This window comes from Rhinolophus sinicus, linkage group LG01 (genome assembly GCF_036562045.2).
Source record: "Rhinolophus sinicus isolate RSC01 linkage group LG01, ASM3656204v1, whole genome shotgun sequence".
In the NCBI taxonomy this organism is placed as follows: Eukaryota; Metazoa; Chordata; class Mammalia; order Chiroptera; family Rhinolophidae; genus Rhinolophus; species Rhinolophus sinicus.
The window spans coordinates 44,648,588-44,665,050 of record NC_133751.1 but is presented as its reverse complement, the minus strand read 5'-3'; the positions used below and the strand labels follow the sequence as shown (position 1 = coordinate 44,665,050).

Sequence of the window (16,463 nt, the reverse complement as noted above, 5' to 3'; positions counted from 1 at the left end):
ACGCCAAGGCTAAGATAACAGACGATCTGTGGACAGTGAAAATGACACCACTCCCAAAGACTAGGAAGAAAGCCCCAGAGTAAGAGCATGTCATCAATCTTTTCTTAGGATGCATTCTCAGATGTGTGGAAGGTGAAATCAAAAGAGAGGCTGCGCTCTGTAGACTTGAAAGATTAAAAAGAATCACAGATATTCTGGGGGGAAATAATTCATATTTTTTATGAGTGTATATAGTTTGTGTAATAACAATCCATAAGGGTAAAAGCCAATATAATTTTTACAGCACTTTAAGATGACACTATGTGTTTTCCTATAATTTGTTTTTCAAAATATTCATAGCATTGATTCTCAAAGGTAAGAGAGTTTTATGCACTTCTCAAACCTTTTTAAATCCCTAAGACTTGGATATACCCCCACCCCAAGCAAATTTGAGGACAGTGTGGGTAATGAGAAGTTTTGTTGATGTGTATTGTTCTTGTAATGGTGTGAGAATTATTGTTCTTAAAAGTGTATAAGTACAAATTTGTTATATTAAAACTTCCATTCTAGATATGAAAAACATTATCATCTTAAATTATCACATTATTTACAAAAGCAAAGGATTGGAAACAACCTTAGAGCAATAATTGGGAATTGGTTGAGTAAATAATGGGATATCCATTGGGCAAAATTTAAATTAAAAATCATAAGTAGGAGGATGTTGTAAAAAAACATGAAAAAGTACTTATAATTCAACAAAGTAGTAAGTGTAAGCTATAAAATTATATATATACATCAGATTGCATTTTATATGTGTTTTATGCATTTTAACAGGGATTATATTAGAGCAATGAACACATTATAGGGGCTTGATGGTTTTGTTTTCCCTAGTTTCTAAATTTCCTGTTACATCTTCTAATGACTGCTTGACTTTCATTTATACAAGCTAATTTCATTGTGTACATCTTGAGATTTCTTATAAATTTAAGACTAGCTACATTTCTGGGTTATTTTTCTACCTGTTTTCCTCACAAATACATAACTTTATATCTATCTTTTGGTTTTAAGATATCTAACATCATGAAATCTCAGAAATTCAGAGGTTTCCATGGGTAACAGGAGAGAATAAATACTGAGAGTTTGTAAATAGTGACAGAAGATTTGACCCAGATGTCACAAGAGAGTTTGAATGAAGAAATGCATGTGATATTTTTCCCTTTTACAAGACTCTCACACCTGAGACAGGTTGCTCTGCACAGAGGGATCTGTCACAGGTAAACAAACCAACAATAGCACACGAGTGATTCTGCTTCGTCTTGAAATGTTGACATCGGTTGTTTTTTGTAGGCATGGCAATTCCTCGGGATAACCCAGGCAGAGAATGAAAATGAACAAGCAGCTATTGTCGCCCTCCAGAGGTAGATGAAGCTAAATGCAAAATCATGGGTTGGGTGGACACTCATTAATGGATTTCCTATTGTTTCAGATTTGTCTTTTTACCCTTAAGTACACTGTAAAGAATTTGGCCAGGAGGAGTACTGAGATGCCATGTTTTACTTGCACTTACTCTGGAAAACAAGAACTTATGAAGAAATAATGTTCCTAAATCACAATGTTTCGCCACCTACAAATCAATTGACCTTCATTGGCATGAAAAGTCTATGTGAAACGCAGTCACGAAGTAGATTCATTGAATACATAGCTCCCTTTAACTTTCTAGCCTTCTGTAGCATCTGAAAATTTTCTTCAGGAAAAACATACTAAGGATAATCTCAGTGTAATTTTAGTTCCTGGTGTCTACAGAGCTTCTCCTGAGATACTTTGAGCAACCTGCAAGTATAACTCCTGAGCCCTGACTTACTTTGGATGCATGTAGCATCACACCTTACTTGATTAGAACCCTAATTTAAACCCAGGAAGAAAACAGCCCTCACCAAATAGACTTCCACTTTTCCTAACCTTTCTTATAAATAAATACTTTTTTTTTTTACAAAATATATCTACAAAACATTGTACAATCTTCCATCTCGGATGTCCAAATTTAGCTCAAGTCAGTTTGCTTGGTGGATAATGTACATTTAATATATTGATAGTAGAGCAGAGTTAAAATAATGATATGTCCTACTTCTTATTAGATAAACTACTAATAAGTCATGTACAGGGATTAGCCACATTTTCTATAGTTTTAAAATCATTTATTAAAATTCCCAAACACAGCACTCATGAGAATGAGTCTTAACTTTCTTAAAAATAGGCTTAGGTCCCAATTTTCATATAGATACATAAGGTATTTTCCAGAGATTTCACATACATTTAGCAGTGCTTTTGTACCATTTAATTAATAAAGACCTCAAATTTTCTAAAGCATCATTCAGGCTCTGGCTCCAAAAAAAATTCGGAAATTAGCTGGGTTTTCTTTTTTCCTCCTTTCAGGTGCTTAGATTTGCAGCCCAACAACTTGAAAGCTTTGATGGCTTTGGCTGTGAGTTACACTAACACTGGCCATCAGCAGGATGCCTGCGAATCTCTAAAGAATTGGATTAAGCAAAATCCAAAGTACAAATACCTTGTGAAGAGCAAGAAGGGATCTCCAGGCCTTACCCGGCGGATGTCTAAGTCTCCAGTTGATAGGTATCCTTCTCATTAAATCCCACCCACATATTCAATCACCATGAGGGTAATTAATGAGCCCCAGGTCCCCACCACCACCGGTTCCACATGGTTTCTAGGGCAGCATTCTGCGAGAAGAGCAGCCCTGATTGAAAACATTGATGCTGAGACCAGAGCCAACCTTTGGGCACATGATCTACATTCATGGGCCCTCAGATCTTGAGGCCCGTTGAAGCAGGAGCAATTGGCTTTAGCATTTCTCAGTCTTTAGAGAGCTGCAATCATATGAGCATCTTGGAAAATGGAGGTGCCCAGGCCTCCGGAGATTTTGATTCAGTCAGCCTGGGTTGGGACAAGTTATCTAGGTTTTTAAACACTTAACCCCAAGGGTAACTCTGAAAAACATGAACAGTCCAAACCTTCATTTTCCAGGAAGGGAAACAAAACCTTGGGGGATGGGGCAGGGGAACCCAGCAAAATGATTTAAGAAGGTCTCAAGGCCAGTTTTGGGCAAAGCACAACCGAGAATCCAGGTTCTCTAAACCTAATTTACAAACAAAGTCACTAAAAACGAACTTTTTTAAGGAAAAAAAAATTTTTTTTTTAATTAAATTTATTGGGGTGACAATTGTTAGTAAAATTACATAGATTTCAGGTGTACAATTCTGTATTACATCATCTATAAATCCCATTGTGTGTTCATCACCCAGAGTCAGTTCTCCTTCCATCACCATATATTCGATCCCCCCTTACCCTCTGGCAACCACTAAACTATTGTCTGTGTCTATGAGTTTCTGTTTCTCATTTGTTTGTCTTGTTCTTTTGTTGTTTTTGGTTTATATACCACATATCAGTGAAATCACATGGTTCTCTGCTTTTTCTGTCTGACTTGTTTCGCTCAGCATTACTCTCTCAAGATCCATCCATGTTGTCACAAATGTTCCTATATCATCTTTTCTTACTGCCGACTAGTATTCCATTGTGTATATATACCACAACTTCTTTATCCATTCATCTATCGAAGGACATTTTGGTTGTTTCCATATCTTGGCCACCGTAAACAAAGCTGCAATGAACATTGGAGCACATGTCTTTATCTCTAAATGTTTTCAGATTTTTGGGTAGATACCCAGGAGAGGGATTGCTGGGTCATATGGCAATTCTATTCGTAATTTTTGAGGAACCTCCACACTGCCTTCCATAACAGCTGCACCAGTCTGCATTCCCACCAACAGTGTATGAGGGTTCCTTTTTCTCCACAGCCTCCAACATTTGTTACTATTTGTCTTGTTGATGATAGCCATTCTGACTGGGGTGAGGTGATATCTCATTGTGGTTTTGATTTGCATTTCTCTGATGATTAGTGATGTTGAGCATTTTTTCATATGTCTATTTGCCATTTGTATGTCCTCTTTGGAGAAATGTCTCTTCAAGTCCTCTGCCCATTTTTCAATTGGGTTGTTTGTTTTTGTTGTTGAGTTGCATGAGTTCCTTGTATATTCTGGATACTAGCCCCTTATCGGAGGCACTGTTTGCAAAAATCTTCTCCCATTCAGTTGGTGGCCTCTTTATTTTGTCAATGGTTTCTTTTGCTGTGCAGAAGCTTTTAAGTTTCATATAGTCCCATTCGTTTATTTTAGCTTTTACTTCCATTGCCTTTGGAGTCAAGTTCATAAAATGCTCTTTGAACCCAAGGTCCATAAGTTTAGTACCTATGTTTTCTTCTATGCAGTTTATTGTGTCAGGTCTTATGCTTAAGTCTTTGATCCATTTTGAATTAACTTTGGTACATGGTGACAAATAGCAGTCCAGTTTCATTCTTTTGCACGTGGCTATCCAATTCTCCCAGCACCATTTATTGAAGAGGCTGTCTTTGCTCCATTGTATGTTTTTAGCTTCTTTGTCAAAATTATCTGTCCATATTTATGTGGTTTTATTTCTGGGTTCTCAATTCTATTCCATTGGTCTATGTGTCTGTTTTTCTGCCAATACCATGCTGTTTTGATTATTGTAGCCCTGTAGTACAAGCCAAAGTCAGGAAGTGTGATACCTCCATTATTGTTCTTTTTCCTTAAGATTGCTTTGGCTATTCGGGGTCTTTTGTGGTTCCAAACAAATCTGATGATTTTTTGTTCTATTTCTTTAAAATATGCCATTGGGATTTTGATGGGGATTGCATTGAATCTGTATATTGCTTTGGGTAATATGGCCATTTTAACTATGTTGATTCTTCCAATCCATGAGCAGGGAATGTCTTTCCATTTCTTTGTGTCTTCTTCAATTTCTTTCAAAAATGTCTTATAGTTTTCAGCATATAGGTCTTTCACATCCTTGGTTAAGTTTATTCCTAGGTATTTTATTCTTTTTGCTGCAATTGCAAAAGGAATTGTTTTTTGTATTTCTTTTTCTGAGATTTCATTGTTAGTATATAGGAAGGCAATGGACTTTTGTGCGTTGATTTTGTAGCCGGCAACTTTACTGTATTCGTTGATTGTTTCTAATAGCTTTTTGGTGGAGTCTTTAGGGTTTTCTATATATAGCATCATGTCATCTGCAAAGAGTGATAATTTAACTTTTTCATTCCCAATTTGGATGCCTTTTATTTCTTTCTCTTGCCTGATTGCTCTGACAAGGACGGAAAAAATTTTAAATGGTTTGTTTATAACTTGAAATGCCTTTCTCCTTCTCTCATGATTCCTCATTATCATTTAGGTCTGTATCATCTCTCTTTTCCCCATTAACAGGGACCATACATGACCTTTGTTTCTTTTGTGCAATGGAAGTTTGGGTGATTTTTTTCTTCCTTCTTTTCTTTTCTATTTTTCTAAGTAAACAGGTATTACTTTCCCAACTGGGAAAATAGAGAACTAAATGTTAGTTTTAAACCCCACAAAAAATGTAAACCCTGTCTCATTCTCAGAAAGAGCCAGGCTTTTAGAATCAGACAAGCTTAGGTTCAAATCACAGCTCTGCCATTTACTGGTTTTATGATTCTGGGTACGTAACTCTGAGCCTCAATTTCACCTGCTTGAAAAAAAAGAGAGAGAGGTAATAACATCTACCTTACAGGATTATTGTGCAGGTTAAATGTATTGACCTGGCACAGAGCAGATGCTCAGTACATCGCAGGAATTACCATCATGATTATTATCATTGCTGTCATCATCGGTATCATTATTATTTAGATAAGACATCAGAGAGCTACATTCTTCTGACATCTGAAGAATTGCTGTTTCTGAACTGCATTAGGGCATTGGGCCGTTGGCAAATATTGAGGCTTTAGAAACTAGTTGCTGCATTTATCCTAAAAGGATCTTAGAAGGACCGTTAGTTACTGGATTATACTCTGTCCTCTAAGAGGGTCTTGCTCAGGTCAAAACCAGGAACGCTGAGTGACTCCTGAGCAACTGGTTTGTTTTATTTTGTGGATATTGTGAAATGTGTGGCTTGCTGAGGTCCTCCTTACATCCGCTGTGCAAAGCCCCAGTCGAATCTGTCTGCCTCCCTGCACATCAGCTCTCCAAAGCCTGACAATGTCCCTTGTGTATATTAACTTCATTCCTGGCTTCATCTGCGTTCCCTAACCTGATTTTTATCTTTACTCTTTTTATTCACGTATTTTCCAGATACATTTTATGAGACACCTTAGCTCCTTTTTTTTGGAACAAGGAGAAATGTAAATAAATATATATGTACATGTAGGCATGTTGAATTCAATTAAAGGAAGCTTTTTATAAAGCTTCTGGATGAGTTTTTCTTAATTGCAACTTCTCAGTGTAGAAAACGATACTTCCAGGGTCCAATAAAATACTTTCTTGGCATTCACAGATGTAAGCCTCAGTAGAGCAACTATTTGCAGGAGGCCATGAAGGTCCATGACAGGGAGAAATGGGCAACCCTGTTGAGGGGTGAATTTTTAATCCTCAAGCAGAAAGTCTCTTGAACTTTCTGCTTGAAAGAAGCAAGTCAGTGTTAGGGATGCCAGATAAAATACAAAATGCCAGTTAAATCTGAGTTTCACATAAACAGCAGATATGTTTTTAGGATAAGCATTTCCCAAATATTGCATGGGACTTACTGAAAATTACTCATTGTTTATCTGAAACTCAAATTTAATTATGCATCATATATTCTTATGGGCTAAAATTGTCCACCTGGATCAAATGGCAACTTTGGAACATCTCGGCTAAGCATTGTAGGTCTTTTATTGTCATGATGGATATGGGAAATCTTGTAAAGTGATAAACATCTTACTTTTTTTTTTCCTGAGGAAAAAAGACCATCAAGGGAGACATAAACCTTAAATGAATTCTGAAAATAAGTTTAACTTGAGGTGTAAGTGTACGCATAGGAAATAACAACCCTCAACAAAGATGTGGCTCAGAAGAGAGCCAGGAGCCTGTACAAATATTTCTGTCCCCACCAAAGTCTTGGGACCTCTCCCTCAAGAACTAGATGTGTCTGTGTGTGAGCTGCTACACACACTGTCAAACTCACACACTCTGTGAAGACTCAAAGGCAAGCTCTCTCCTAGTACCTTATCCAAGTGAAATAAGAAGAGGAAATGCATGGCCTGAAACTTGAGTATAGCTTAAACTGCTCCCCTTTTGTCAGTCGGAGCTCCGAAGGAGAACTTATATCCATAAATCTTCACCGTTTCAAAAGTAAAGACCCCTTTTTTAAAAGAAAAAAGAAATCTCATGCTTCTGATAGTAATATTTTTAGTAGTAGTGTAATGAGGGAAAGCTACTATATAATGAGAAATGCTTTAAAATGAATGTGTTTTTTATTAATCATGACCATATGCACCCACAATTTAAATTTATTAATATGTATATGTGTGAAACATACATATATAGTCACACATCTACTCATATGTACAGCCTTCTGAGTCCCCCAAAAGGACTCTGAGTTCTCAGGTTGGGGAACAGGGTTAGACTGTCGTTATGGGAAAAACGTGGAGATGCTTGATAAGGCGAACAAGTTAGACTCTTCGGCTATTACTCTCCGTGTCCCTCAGAGACCACTGCCACACACTTGTGGGCTCAGAGCAGCCTGGGCAGGATGGAGTGCCAAGTTCTTCCTTCCCCCAGAGTTCTCTCAGACCGAGCAGGATGAAAGGAAATGGAGTTGTCATTCGCGCTGCCACCCTGTGAGGAGGGAGCCAGAAAGGGCCTCCAAAGTAGGCTTTCCATGTGTATTTGTTTATAAATCCTCCCCTTTAGCCTCATTGCCAGAAATCCAGAAGAGGAGGTGATTAGAACACCCACTGCCTCCCATGACCCAGGTGGCCACATACAGTACAACCATTTCCCAGATGCCTTTTATTTCCAGAAAGATCTAACAATATCGATGAGCAAATGCTTAGTGCATTTGAATCAGAAATCCAGCCTCACTTTCTTTGAGGTTTCTTACCAGATGCTTCCTAATAACTGCCTTGCAGGATTAAATGATATCGAGTGTGTGAAAAGCTTTTAAGAAGAGTAAAGTAGATACAAATTCAAGCGGGGTAATTATTCTTAGTGAAGACCAGTTTGTCAGATACATATTACACACTTCAGGTGACCTAAGGTGCTACCGTGGGCAGACCGAGCAGGTACTCCTGGCACACAAGTGGCGGGGAGAAGGGGGGCAGCTAGCAGTCCTTTGGACAGCGACTGACGCAGCAGTTGACAAGCTCTGTGTTTGCAGGACCCCTTTACACTTTGAACCACTACTGAGAACCTCAAGAGGGCTTTTGTTATATGGGTTTTATCTATCAATTTTTACCATAGTAGAAATTAAACTGAGAAAGTTTTAAAAGATTCATTGAAAACTAAGCTACATGTTAACATAAATTATATATTTTACAAAGAATAATTTTCCAAAAAAATGTTTAGTGAGAAGAGAGTGGCATTCTTTTAGCATTTTTGCGAATTTATTTAATATCTTGCTTAATAGAAAGCAGACTCTCATATGTTTGCTTCTGCATTCAATCTGTTAGGACATCACACATCATGTAGTCCCTGGAAAATTCCACTGTACATTTGTGAGAGAATGAGAGTGAAAAGGTAAAATAACATCTCAGTATTATCATAAAAATCGTTTGGCCTCACTGATCCCCAGGGTTCCCCAGACAACACTTTGAGAGCTATTGATCTAACTGAATGATAAGAGCTTTCACATAACTTGATTCAACTGCACCTCACCGGAAGATTTTAAAATGACTTCTATTCTCCCCATTACATAGTTGGGGAAACTGAGGCTTGGGAAAGATAAGAAATTTGCCTAAGGCTAAACAATGGGATTCAAGCCCAGGTGCTCTGACAACAAACTCAAGTCAATCCCAGCTGCTTCGCATATTTCTATCACTAACAGGAGAAGTTAGACCACTTTGTTTCTGAGTAGGGCCTGTTGCTTCTTCTTCAGCCCTAGTTATATAATCACATCTGCAAATGGATTACGTCTTCAAATCATTCCTGGATCAGGGGAAAATCGAATGCATTACAGAGTTAGCAATGGTTTTGCCATTACTCTTCCTCTCCCACATGACATTCCTAAAATAAAATTTGCTTTGCTTTTTTTTTTTTTCTGATTTCACTACATTTAACGATGATTTTTCACGAAAGAATAATGATGGAATCAGAAAGTTGTTCATCTGATGATCCAAAATCACCATAGAGAGGTGATTTAGGATGTTAGACTAAAATAACTTAATCCATTTTGTTCTTTTAAGTTTGCTAACTCTGAAATTTGTTGCATTTTTAAATGTCTGTTTTTCTACCCCCCCCCTTAGAGAAGCCGTCAGCAATTTTCTCACTGCCCTCAGTCTGCAAAGAAAGAGCCGGAATCAACAGCAAGTTCCTCATCCTGCCATCTCCGGGAACATCTGGTCTGCCCTCAGAATCGCGCTTTCTCTGATGGACCAACCAGAACTCTTCCAGGCAGCTAATCTTGGCGACCTGGATGTCCTCCTAAGAGCTTTCAACTTGGATCCTTGAAGGAAAAGAAAAAAATAAAAAATACTAATCCCTTGTCTGTATAATTATACTGAGAAATGCAAAACTATTTTATGAATTCCAAAAAGATTAAACCAGATGTTCAAAAGGCCGTGGTGGTACAACCCAGGGGAATTCCTACAGACAATGCCCAGTATCTGTTTGGCTCCAAAAGCACAAAATGTTATATGGAGAGTCAAGGCCAGGCTTGAAAGAAGACTGGAGATGCTGAAGACGAACCAAGATAACGTGACTGTATGTGAATACTCATTTCACAAGCTGCAAGCACATTACAAAACATGTTCTTTGGGTTTTTTTTGTCCCCACTTGCAGCTAATGACATCTAAGAAACTTGCTCATGGGACACCTGGAAGCACTGCCTGAGATCAGGGAATTTGACTATTTCTGAACTGTCCCCTGACATTCTCCCTTTTACAGGATTGAACATAGTTTGGGCCAAGGTGCATGCACAAATATTAACTAAAGAGAGGCATTGCTTAAACCTGTTCCAATTTTAACTTTTACTGTAGCTTTTTGATTCCAGAGAAGGAGCTTTGCTGGCAAAAGCAGTTTTTGCACTAGAAATTTTTGCTGTTCCCAATCAAAACTTTTCTGGGACTGTATATATGCACTTTAATCTTTATGCCTTGCTGGAGTTTTGTGGCTCCAATTTTTAACTTGGGGGTGAAAGATTTGAGAACTCAGCCTTGTTAGATCAATGGACCAAATAAAAATTCCTGAAAATAGTTTTCATAGTGTAGGGTTTTGAAGGAGTGTTTTTCTTAACACAGATATAACATAGGGTATAAATGTGTCAGATCTTATTCACGTGTTTCCTGGGACTGTCTGAACTTAAGCAAAAGATAAGGTATCATCTCTTCATGCATTCTCTGCAGGGCAAAAGTTGGATGATACCTTGATTTCTATTGAGTTAACATTAACTTGCTTAAATGTCATATTTTACTTGCTTTCAAACTGCCCTGCACAGCAATATTTCCTTTAAACTGTTAATATTTTAAATACTATTCCTTAAGAGTGATAAATACATTTTTTCCTAAAAAGTATGTGTTTTCTTAGTTCCATAATAACCTGCACGGCTCACCCTCTTGCATTCTAAGTGATAAAGGTCGGCATAGTCTAACTGAATCTCATTGGACGTCATTGGTTTCGTAGGACAGACGCATGCCCCTTTGGCTCTCATTTTGAACATTTATCAAGTATCAGGAGTTCCTGTTGGCAGTGGTGTTTTATTTCACTGGTTACATTCCACTCAGTTCTTCAGTGTTTTGTGCCTGTTGGGGGGCTCAGTGATTATTTGGAAAGACATCGTTTTTTCAAGGATTAGAAAAATTGTCTGAAAAATGCTAACCAAAATATAATTTCACCAATATCCAATTCTAGTAATTTATCCTAGCAAGTTGTCCATTCTTCTTCATCTTGTTTCCTTCCTTCCTCTAGAATCTTCTCCAAAGCCAACTGATCCTGACTTTTCTTCATGTTCTTTGGTTAGAAATAGCTGGTTATATTCATAGTTACCAAGGAAAACAGCATTTAAGTTGAGACAGTTTAATTCGCCGGGGACTTAGCTTCTCCTATGGGAGTGGAGGGGGGGTGTGCATATACACTGGTGCAGTGCAGGCGGAAACTGTCTCCTCTGTTACGTTTGAAGTCCCTGGGATAGGAAGGGGCCGCAAGTAAACATGAAACCACAGATCCTTGAGGCTTACGTATATTCTACCCTATTCTAGTTTATAAAGACAAAGAGCTGAAGGCATGGTTTGCTGAAAGCTTTGTTATTCCCTGTCAAAGCTCACTTGGGCAAGGTGATGCCTCCAGCCAGACAGCAGGAGGCAAAGACATCCAGGCCTTCACCACTGGGCAGCAGTGACGAACCTGTCGTGGTCCACTTCCCTGCAGCCCCAGGAGCAAAGTGAAGCTCAACAGTGTTTGCTTGAACAGTATTCTTTAGCATTTTAGAATCCTAGAAACTTGGTCTTAAAAGGACTCTTGCAACCCATGGGAGCTGCCTGTTTGAATATCCCTGATAGAACAGCATCTGTTCTCAGCGTGTTCCTTCTTCCTCCCTGCCCCTGTGCCTTCACTAGCTGGCCAGCTGACTTGCATTCATCACAGTCCATGAGGAGCCTCTACACAGAGGATTCAAAGCCACCTTTACAGCGGTTCTGTTTATGTTGCCATTCTATACTTCCAACAGTCACAGCATTTGCAGTAATAATAATGATAGTTTTCTGAGCTTTGCTGCCACTACCTACCTGAAGGCAGTAACAATTTAAAGCCCCAAAGTAGGGTAAATGTGCAATAGTTTGATTTAATTTGATTGTTGTTAAGCAGTGGCCAACTGGGGGCCCAAGTTTTATTTTGCTGTTTGAATACAAAGTAACTTCAAACTCCAAGGAGTTGTTTCAGGGGAGAGTAAACAATTTTCCATTCCCATCATAATTTGGTGATTTGCAGAGCGTTTGGTAGGACTTTATCTAATATATCTAGTGGCCATCAGAACCAAGATTTGCATAGGCTGTTCCCTGTCAGGAAGTGCAGAATTGTTGCCCAAGATATTTTTCAATATTTTTAATACAATTAAGTTAATACAAAAAGGCAAGTGAAAGTTTATAGAAATCAGAGCACCGCCAAAAATTAAGTAGCAAGATTAGAAGAGTCTTTATACATCTTTTTTTTAAAAGATTTTATTGGGGAAGGGGAACAGGACTTTATTGGGGAACAGTGTGTACTTCCAGGACTTTTTTTCCAAGTCAAGTTGTTGTCCTTTCAATCTTAATTGTGGAGGGTGCCGTTCAGCTTCAAGTTGTTGAACTTTCAGTCTTAGTTGTGGAGGGTGCAGCTCAGCTCCAGGTCCAGTTGCCGTTGCTAGTTGCAGGGGGCACAGCCCACCATGTCTTGAGGAAGCCATCTGGGAGGCAACTCAGCTCAAGGTGCCGTGTTCAATCTTTTTAGTTGCAGGGGGCAGAGCCCACCATCCCTTGTGGGACTCGAGGAGTTGAACCGGCAACCTTGTAGTTGAGAGCTGAGCACTGGCCCATGTGGGAATCGAACCGGCAGCCTTCGGAGTTAGGAGCATAGATCTCCAACCGCATGAGCCACCAGGCCGGCCCCTATACATCTTTTAAAAGTATATACACATTTTTTTAAGGCAGAACTGTTTTTTGGAATCTTATCCTCATGGTGTGAAATTGTCGTTTAAATTATTTTTTCCATTTCATAGGGTCCTTGGTTCCTTTCTGAGGCACTCTGGGAAGACTTTGTGTTTCTTTTTTCTTGTGTTACTGAGTAGCAGCCGAGATCTCTTAGAGGACAGTACTATTTTACAAGAGTGGCTGCTCAATTGCATAGATGTGACTTTCAAGGACTGATTTCAACTGTAGATTGGATGCAAATGCAAAGGCCAGTGGTCATTGCTGAATTTCAACAAATGTTGTAACTATATGTAGTGGGCTATTTCCGCGTTCAGGTAAGGAGGAGGTAGAGGGATAGGGAAGAAGAGGGAAAGGACTAAAGCATCCACTTACTGAGACAATCATATTGAGTCATCATTCCCTTGGCTTTCTCCCAAGATTACTCCCCATGACTCCTTGAAAGAAAGGCAGATCTTGTCCACCAGGAAACTTGAATAGAAAACTACAAGCTGTGCTTTCTCAGGCAATCTGGGTTTCAACTAAAACAGCAAATTAGTGATACTTAACTGGGTTAGAATATCCAGGACACACTCATTTTCACAGTGTTATGCTTCTTTCCTCATTCTTGTCTTTAAAGAGAATTATTGCTTTGAATCTTGGGTCCATGTCTAGATACTCCTACTAGATAAATCTTTCTTATATATTCTTGCTATACAAACAACACCTAAATGCAACTGTAGCGCTAGTCCCACTTACAACAGGAACTCCCCACTCTTTACCATGAACTTTGTGAGTTCCTTGGGGATATAGAGAGCAAGGTGGTCATTTTCCATCCCTTCCTCATTTGCCCCTAATCACTTCCACAAGACCGGGCTATCGTTTAACACAGCGGTTGTTGCTACTGTTTTATACCTTGAAATGCTTCTAAAAGCATTCTGGAAACAGGATATTCTGAAGGCTTAGTTTGTGAGTTTGTGTGCCACCTTTTTGAGGCCTCCTCTTTTAGACATTATTACACATAATATCAACTTTGTAAAACAATTTCAAATTCATTCCCTCTTCGAATTTTACTTCAGTTTCCCTATCTTCTCAATATTTATGGAACCGGTTAAAATTAAACTGTTTTGAATTAAGGAGCAGATACTTTTTTTTCTTTTTTTTCTTTTTTTTTTTTTGAGGTTTGGAGATGAACTCTGGCATAAGGTTTGTAAAAAGGCAGCTTTTAAAAAGTAAAACATATAACCTCAGGTACAAAAATAATGCATGCTTTAGTACTTGCAAATCTGCCTACTCAAATATTAACCAAAGCATGCAAGATAACTTTACTGAATGTAAATTTACCCAGTGCATGATTAAGTCTCATAGGTTAGTTTATTTTTCCTTGTTTCTGAACAAGGAAAATGTTTCCATGAACTTTGTGTTCCAATTTTTCTATTTGCTTTTAATATCCTACCCTTGGGATTGTTTTCATGGTATCACACTGAACTTGACAGATATTCAAACGTCTGGCTTATGCAGCGTTGCAGCCAATGCCAAACTAATTCTCAGAGGAATCCAGGTACTTATACATCCAAACGATTTTAAAAAACCAGTTGAGGCACAGCAGATCCAAAACTGAAGCAAAATCCTTATGTCTATTAAACTAAATTGTGTTGATTGCCTCACACAGTTTTGAGTTCTAAATTCTCAATTGTGCATTTCAAATTTTTTTCTAAAAGTTTAGGACTAAATTAGACATACTGACATTCTAAATTAGGTGGGGAGGTTAGAGTAATGTCAGCCACGTGAAAACCATTACAAGGCAAAGTGGACATGGGGCCTTAATATCCACAGATTTCCCATAACAACTGTGTGGGATGTCACACCATCATCATCACCATGGCCCTATTTTTATGGTACATGAGCTACTTGAGTCCACATCCCTTGGGAAGCTGGACTTGGTCAATATGTCTAAAAACACTGAAATTCAGGGGTGATGAGGTGATTTCATGGTCATTCAGAACAACTCTCAAGTCCTGTCACTGTCTTTTTTCTATAACCCCTGTCCTATTGAAAAAATGTGGAACACGGAGACCAGAAATGGAGGGAGCAAAGCTCAGTAAGAAAATAGAGTTTCTTATGTTAATAACAGCTTTGTCACCATTTCATACACTCCTACACCCCCACACACCTACATAGGAGCTTAAAGAATTCCTCAAACACACAGCGAAGACCCTTGTGTGGAGGCATTAAACAGTTAAGAGGGAAAAAAGCAAATTAAAATGTGAGGTTTAACAAACTCTCATATGGTATTTTGCTTTGAAGTTAGTTTCCACCTACTGCAACCTTTGCAAAACTACCAAAATAACACAGTCTAGAAGCAAGTGCCCCAATCCAGAAGTGTTTTCTCAGGACCTTCTCTACAAGAGAAAACTAACTTGCAATGTTACAGTGTGTCATAGCAAAACCCTGACAGGCTCGGTGGGATACTTTTAGAAACCACTCAAAATAATGTTAAAATGAACAAAAGAACAATGAGGCAGTTCTTTGCTCAACAATAAAATATGTGGGGTTTTTTTGGTGTTTTTTTTTTTTTTTGCTTTGAATTTCTTGGAAAGGGAAATGGTGTGACACAAAAAGGAATAAGGGATATATGCACTCAACTAGGTCATTTGGCAATTTCACTGAGATATACAAAATTTTTGCAGAGATACCATAAAGGAATTGTGCCATGTGAGAAATGTGTTCATGACTGAATGTGTTACCAGTAGTTAAAGGAAATATAGCAAACGTAAATTTTTACCAGCTTCCTTTCAATTTCCCCCCATATCATCTAACCCAAACCCTCCTCAATTTTCATTGTCCAAATTTGTTTACATAGGTTGAAAAAACAACCTGATTGATTTAGTAAACTTTTTACAAACTATAACAAGCATTTATTAACTATTTAGAAAAGATCTTTCTATATATTTTGTATATCTATGAATACTGCATATCTAATCTAACCTAAAAATACTGTTTTGAGATAAATTCTTCTGTGATGCTGACTTATCATACTCAACAATGTTTAAAATCTTGGGATTTCATTTTTAAGCTAAAATAGATAACAGAAAAATCTAGTTAAGTATTTGCATTGAGTTTCCAAATTAAAACCAATCCAAATTAAGTGTCCTATAGTAAATTAATGGCAATGGGGGGGAGGGGGCGGTGAAAGTCATTGGCATACTACGTGATAATATATCTGTGTATTTAGTGAAATATTATGTATCATAGCACAACTCTGTTGGCTATTAATGCTTCTTCTTAGTATTTCCTTGTGTTGCTCTTTGAAATAAAATTACTACCATAAAAATAAACTATCATATTGATGTGTTTAATTTACTCAGTTGGCTTATAATTTACAAAGTACCAAGATTAAGGTAGTATTTTTGTACTATTATTGGAAGCATGTCTTCCCTTTTTCACATTATTAAATTGTATTTATATATTTGTGCAATTTTAAACTATGTTTTCAAATAAACTTTGTCTGTGGCTTCAAGGTCTTTTCAGAAATCTTTCAAAATGAGATTTGTGGATCAGAATTGCTTCAAACCAAATAGAATCCAATTTGTACTACTGGTTAAAAGGTCCTTTTATTGAATATCGTTACATATGATTTTGCATGAGTTACCTGGAAATCAGAAATGCATTTTTAGATATAAAACAAAACTTTAAAATCTTCCCCCTTTGTTAATTTTTAAAGACTAAAGTATTATTTAACCTGAAA

At 37.8% G+C, this 16,463-nt stretch overlaps 1 protein-coding gene across 16 annotated transcripts in view; it reads left to right on the top strand.

Annotated features, from left to right (window-relative positions):
* Positions 1 to 16,463, top strand: part of PEX5L (peroxisomal biogenesis factor 5 like) — a 203,830-nt gene extending 187,367 nt beyond the window's left edge. For 13 of the 16 annotated variants that reach the window (XM_074328363.1, XM_074328359.1, XM_074328345.1 and 10 more), the window contains 2 exons: positions 1,327 to 1,397; positions 2,413 to 2,641. In XM_074328363.1, coding sequence (XP_074184464.1) covers positions 1,327 to 1,397; positions 2,413 to 2,626 — 285 coding nt within the window. In that variant the 3' untranslated portion in view covers positions 2,627 to 2,641. Of the gene's footprint in view, positions 1 to 1,326; positions 1,398 to 2,412; positions 2,905 to 9,364 lie in introns of those variants that run through there. The other 3 variants (XR_012494900.1, XR_012494889.1, XR_012494899.1) reach the window with 1 other exon arrangement.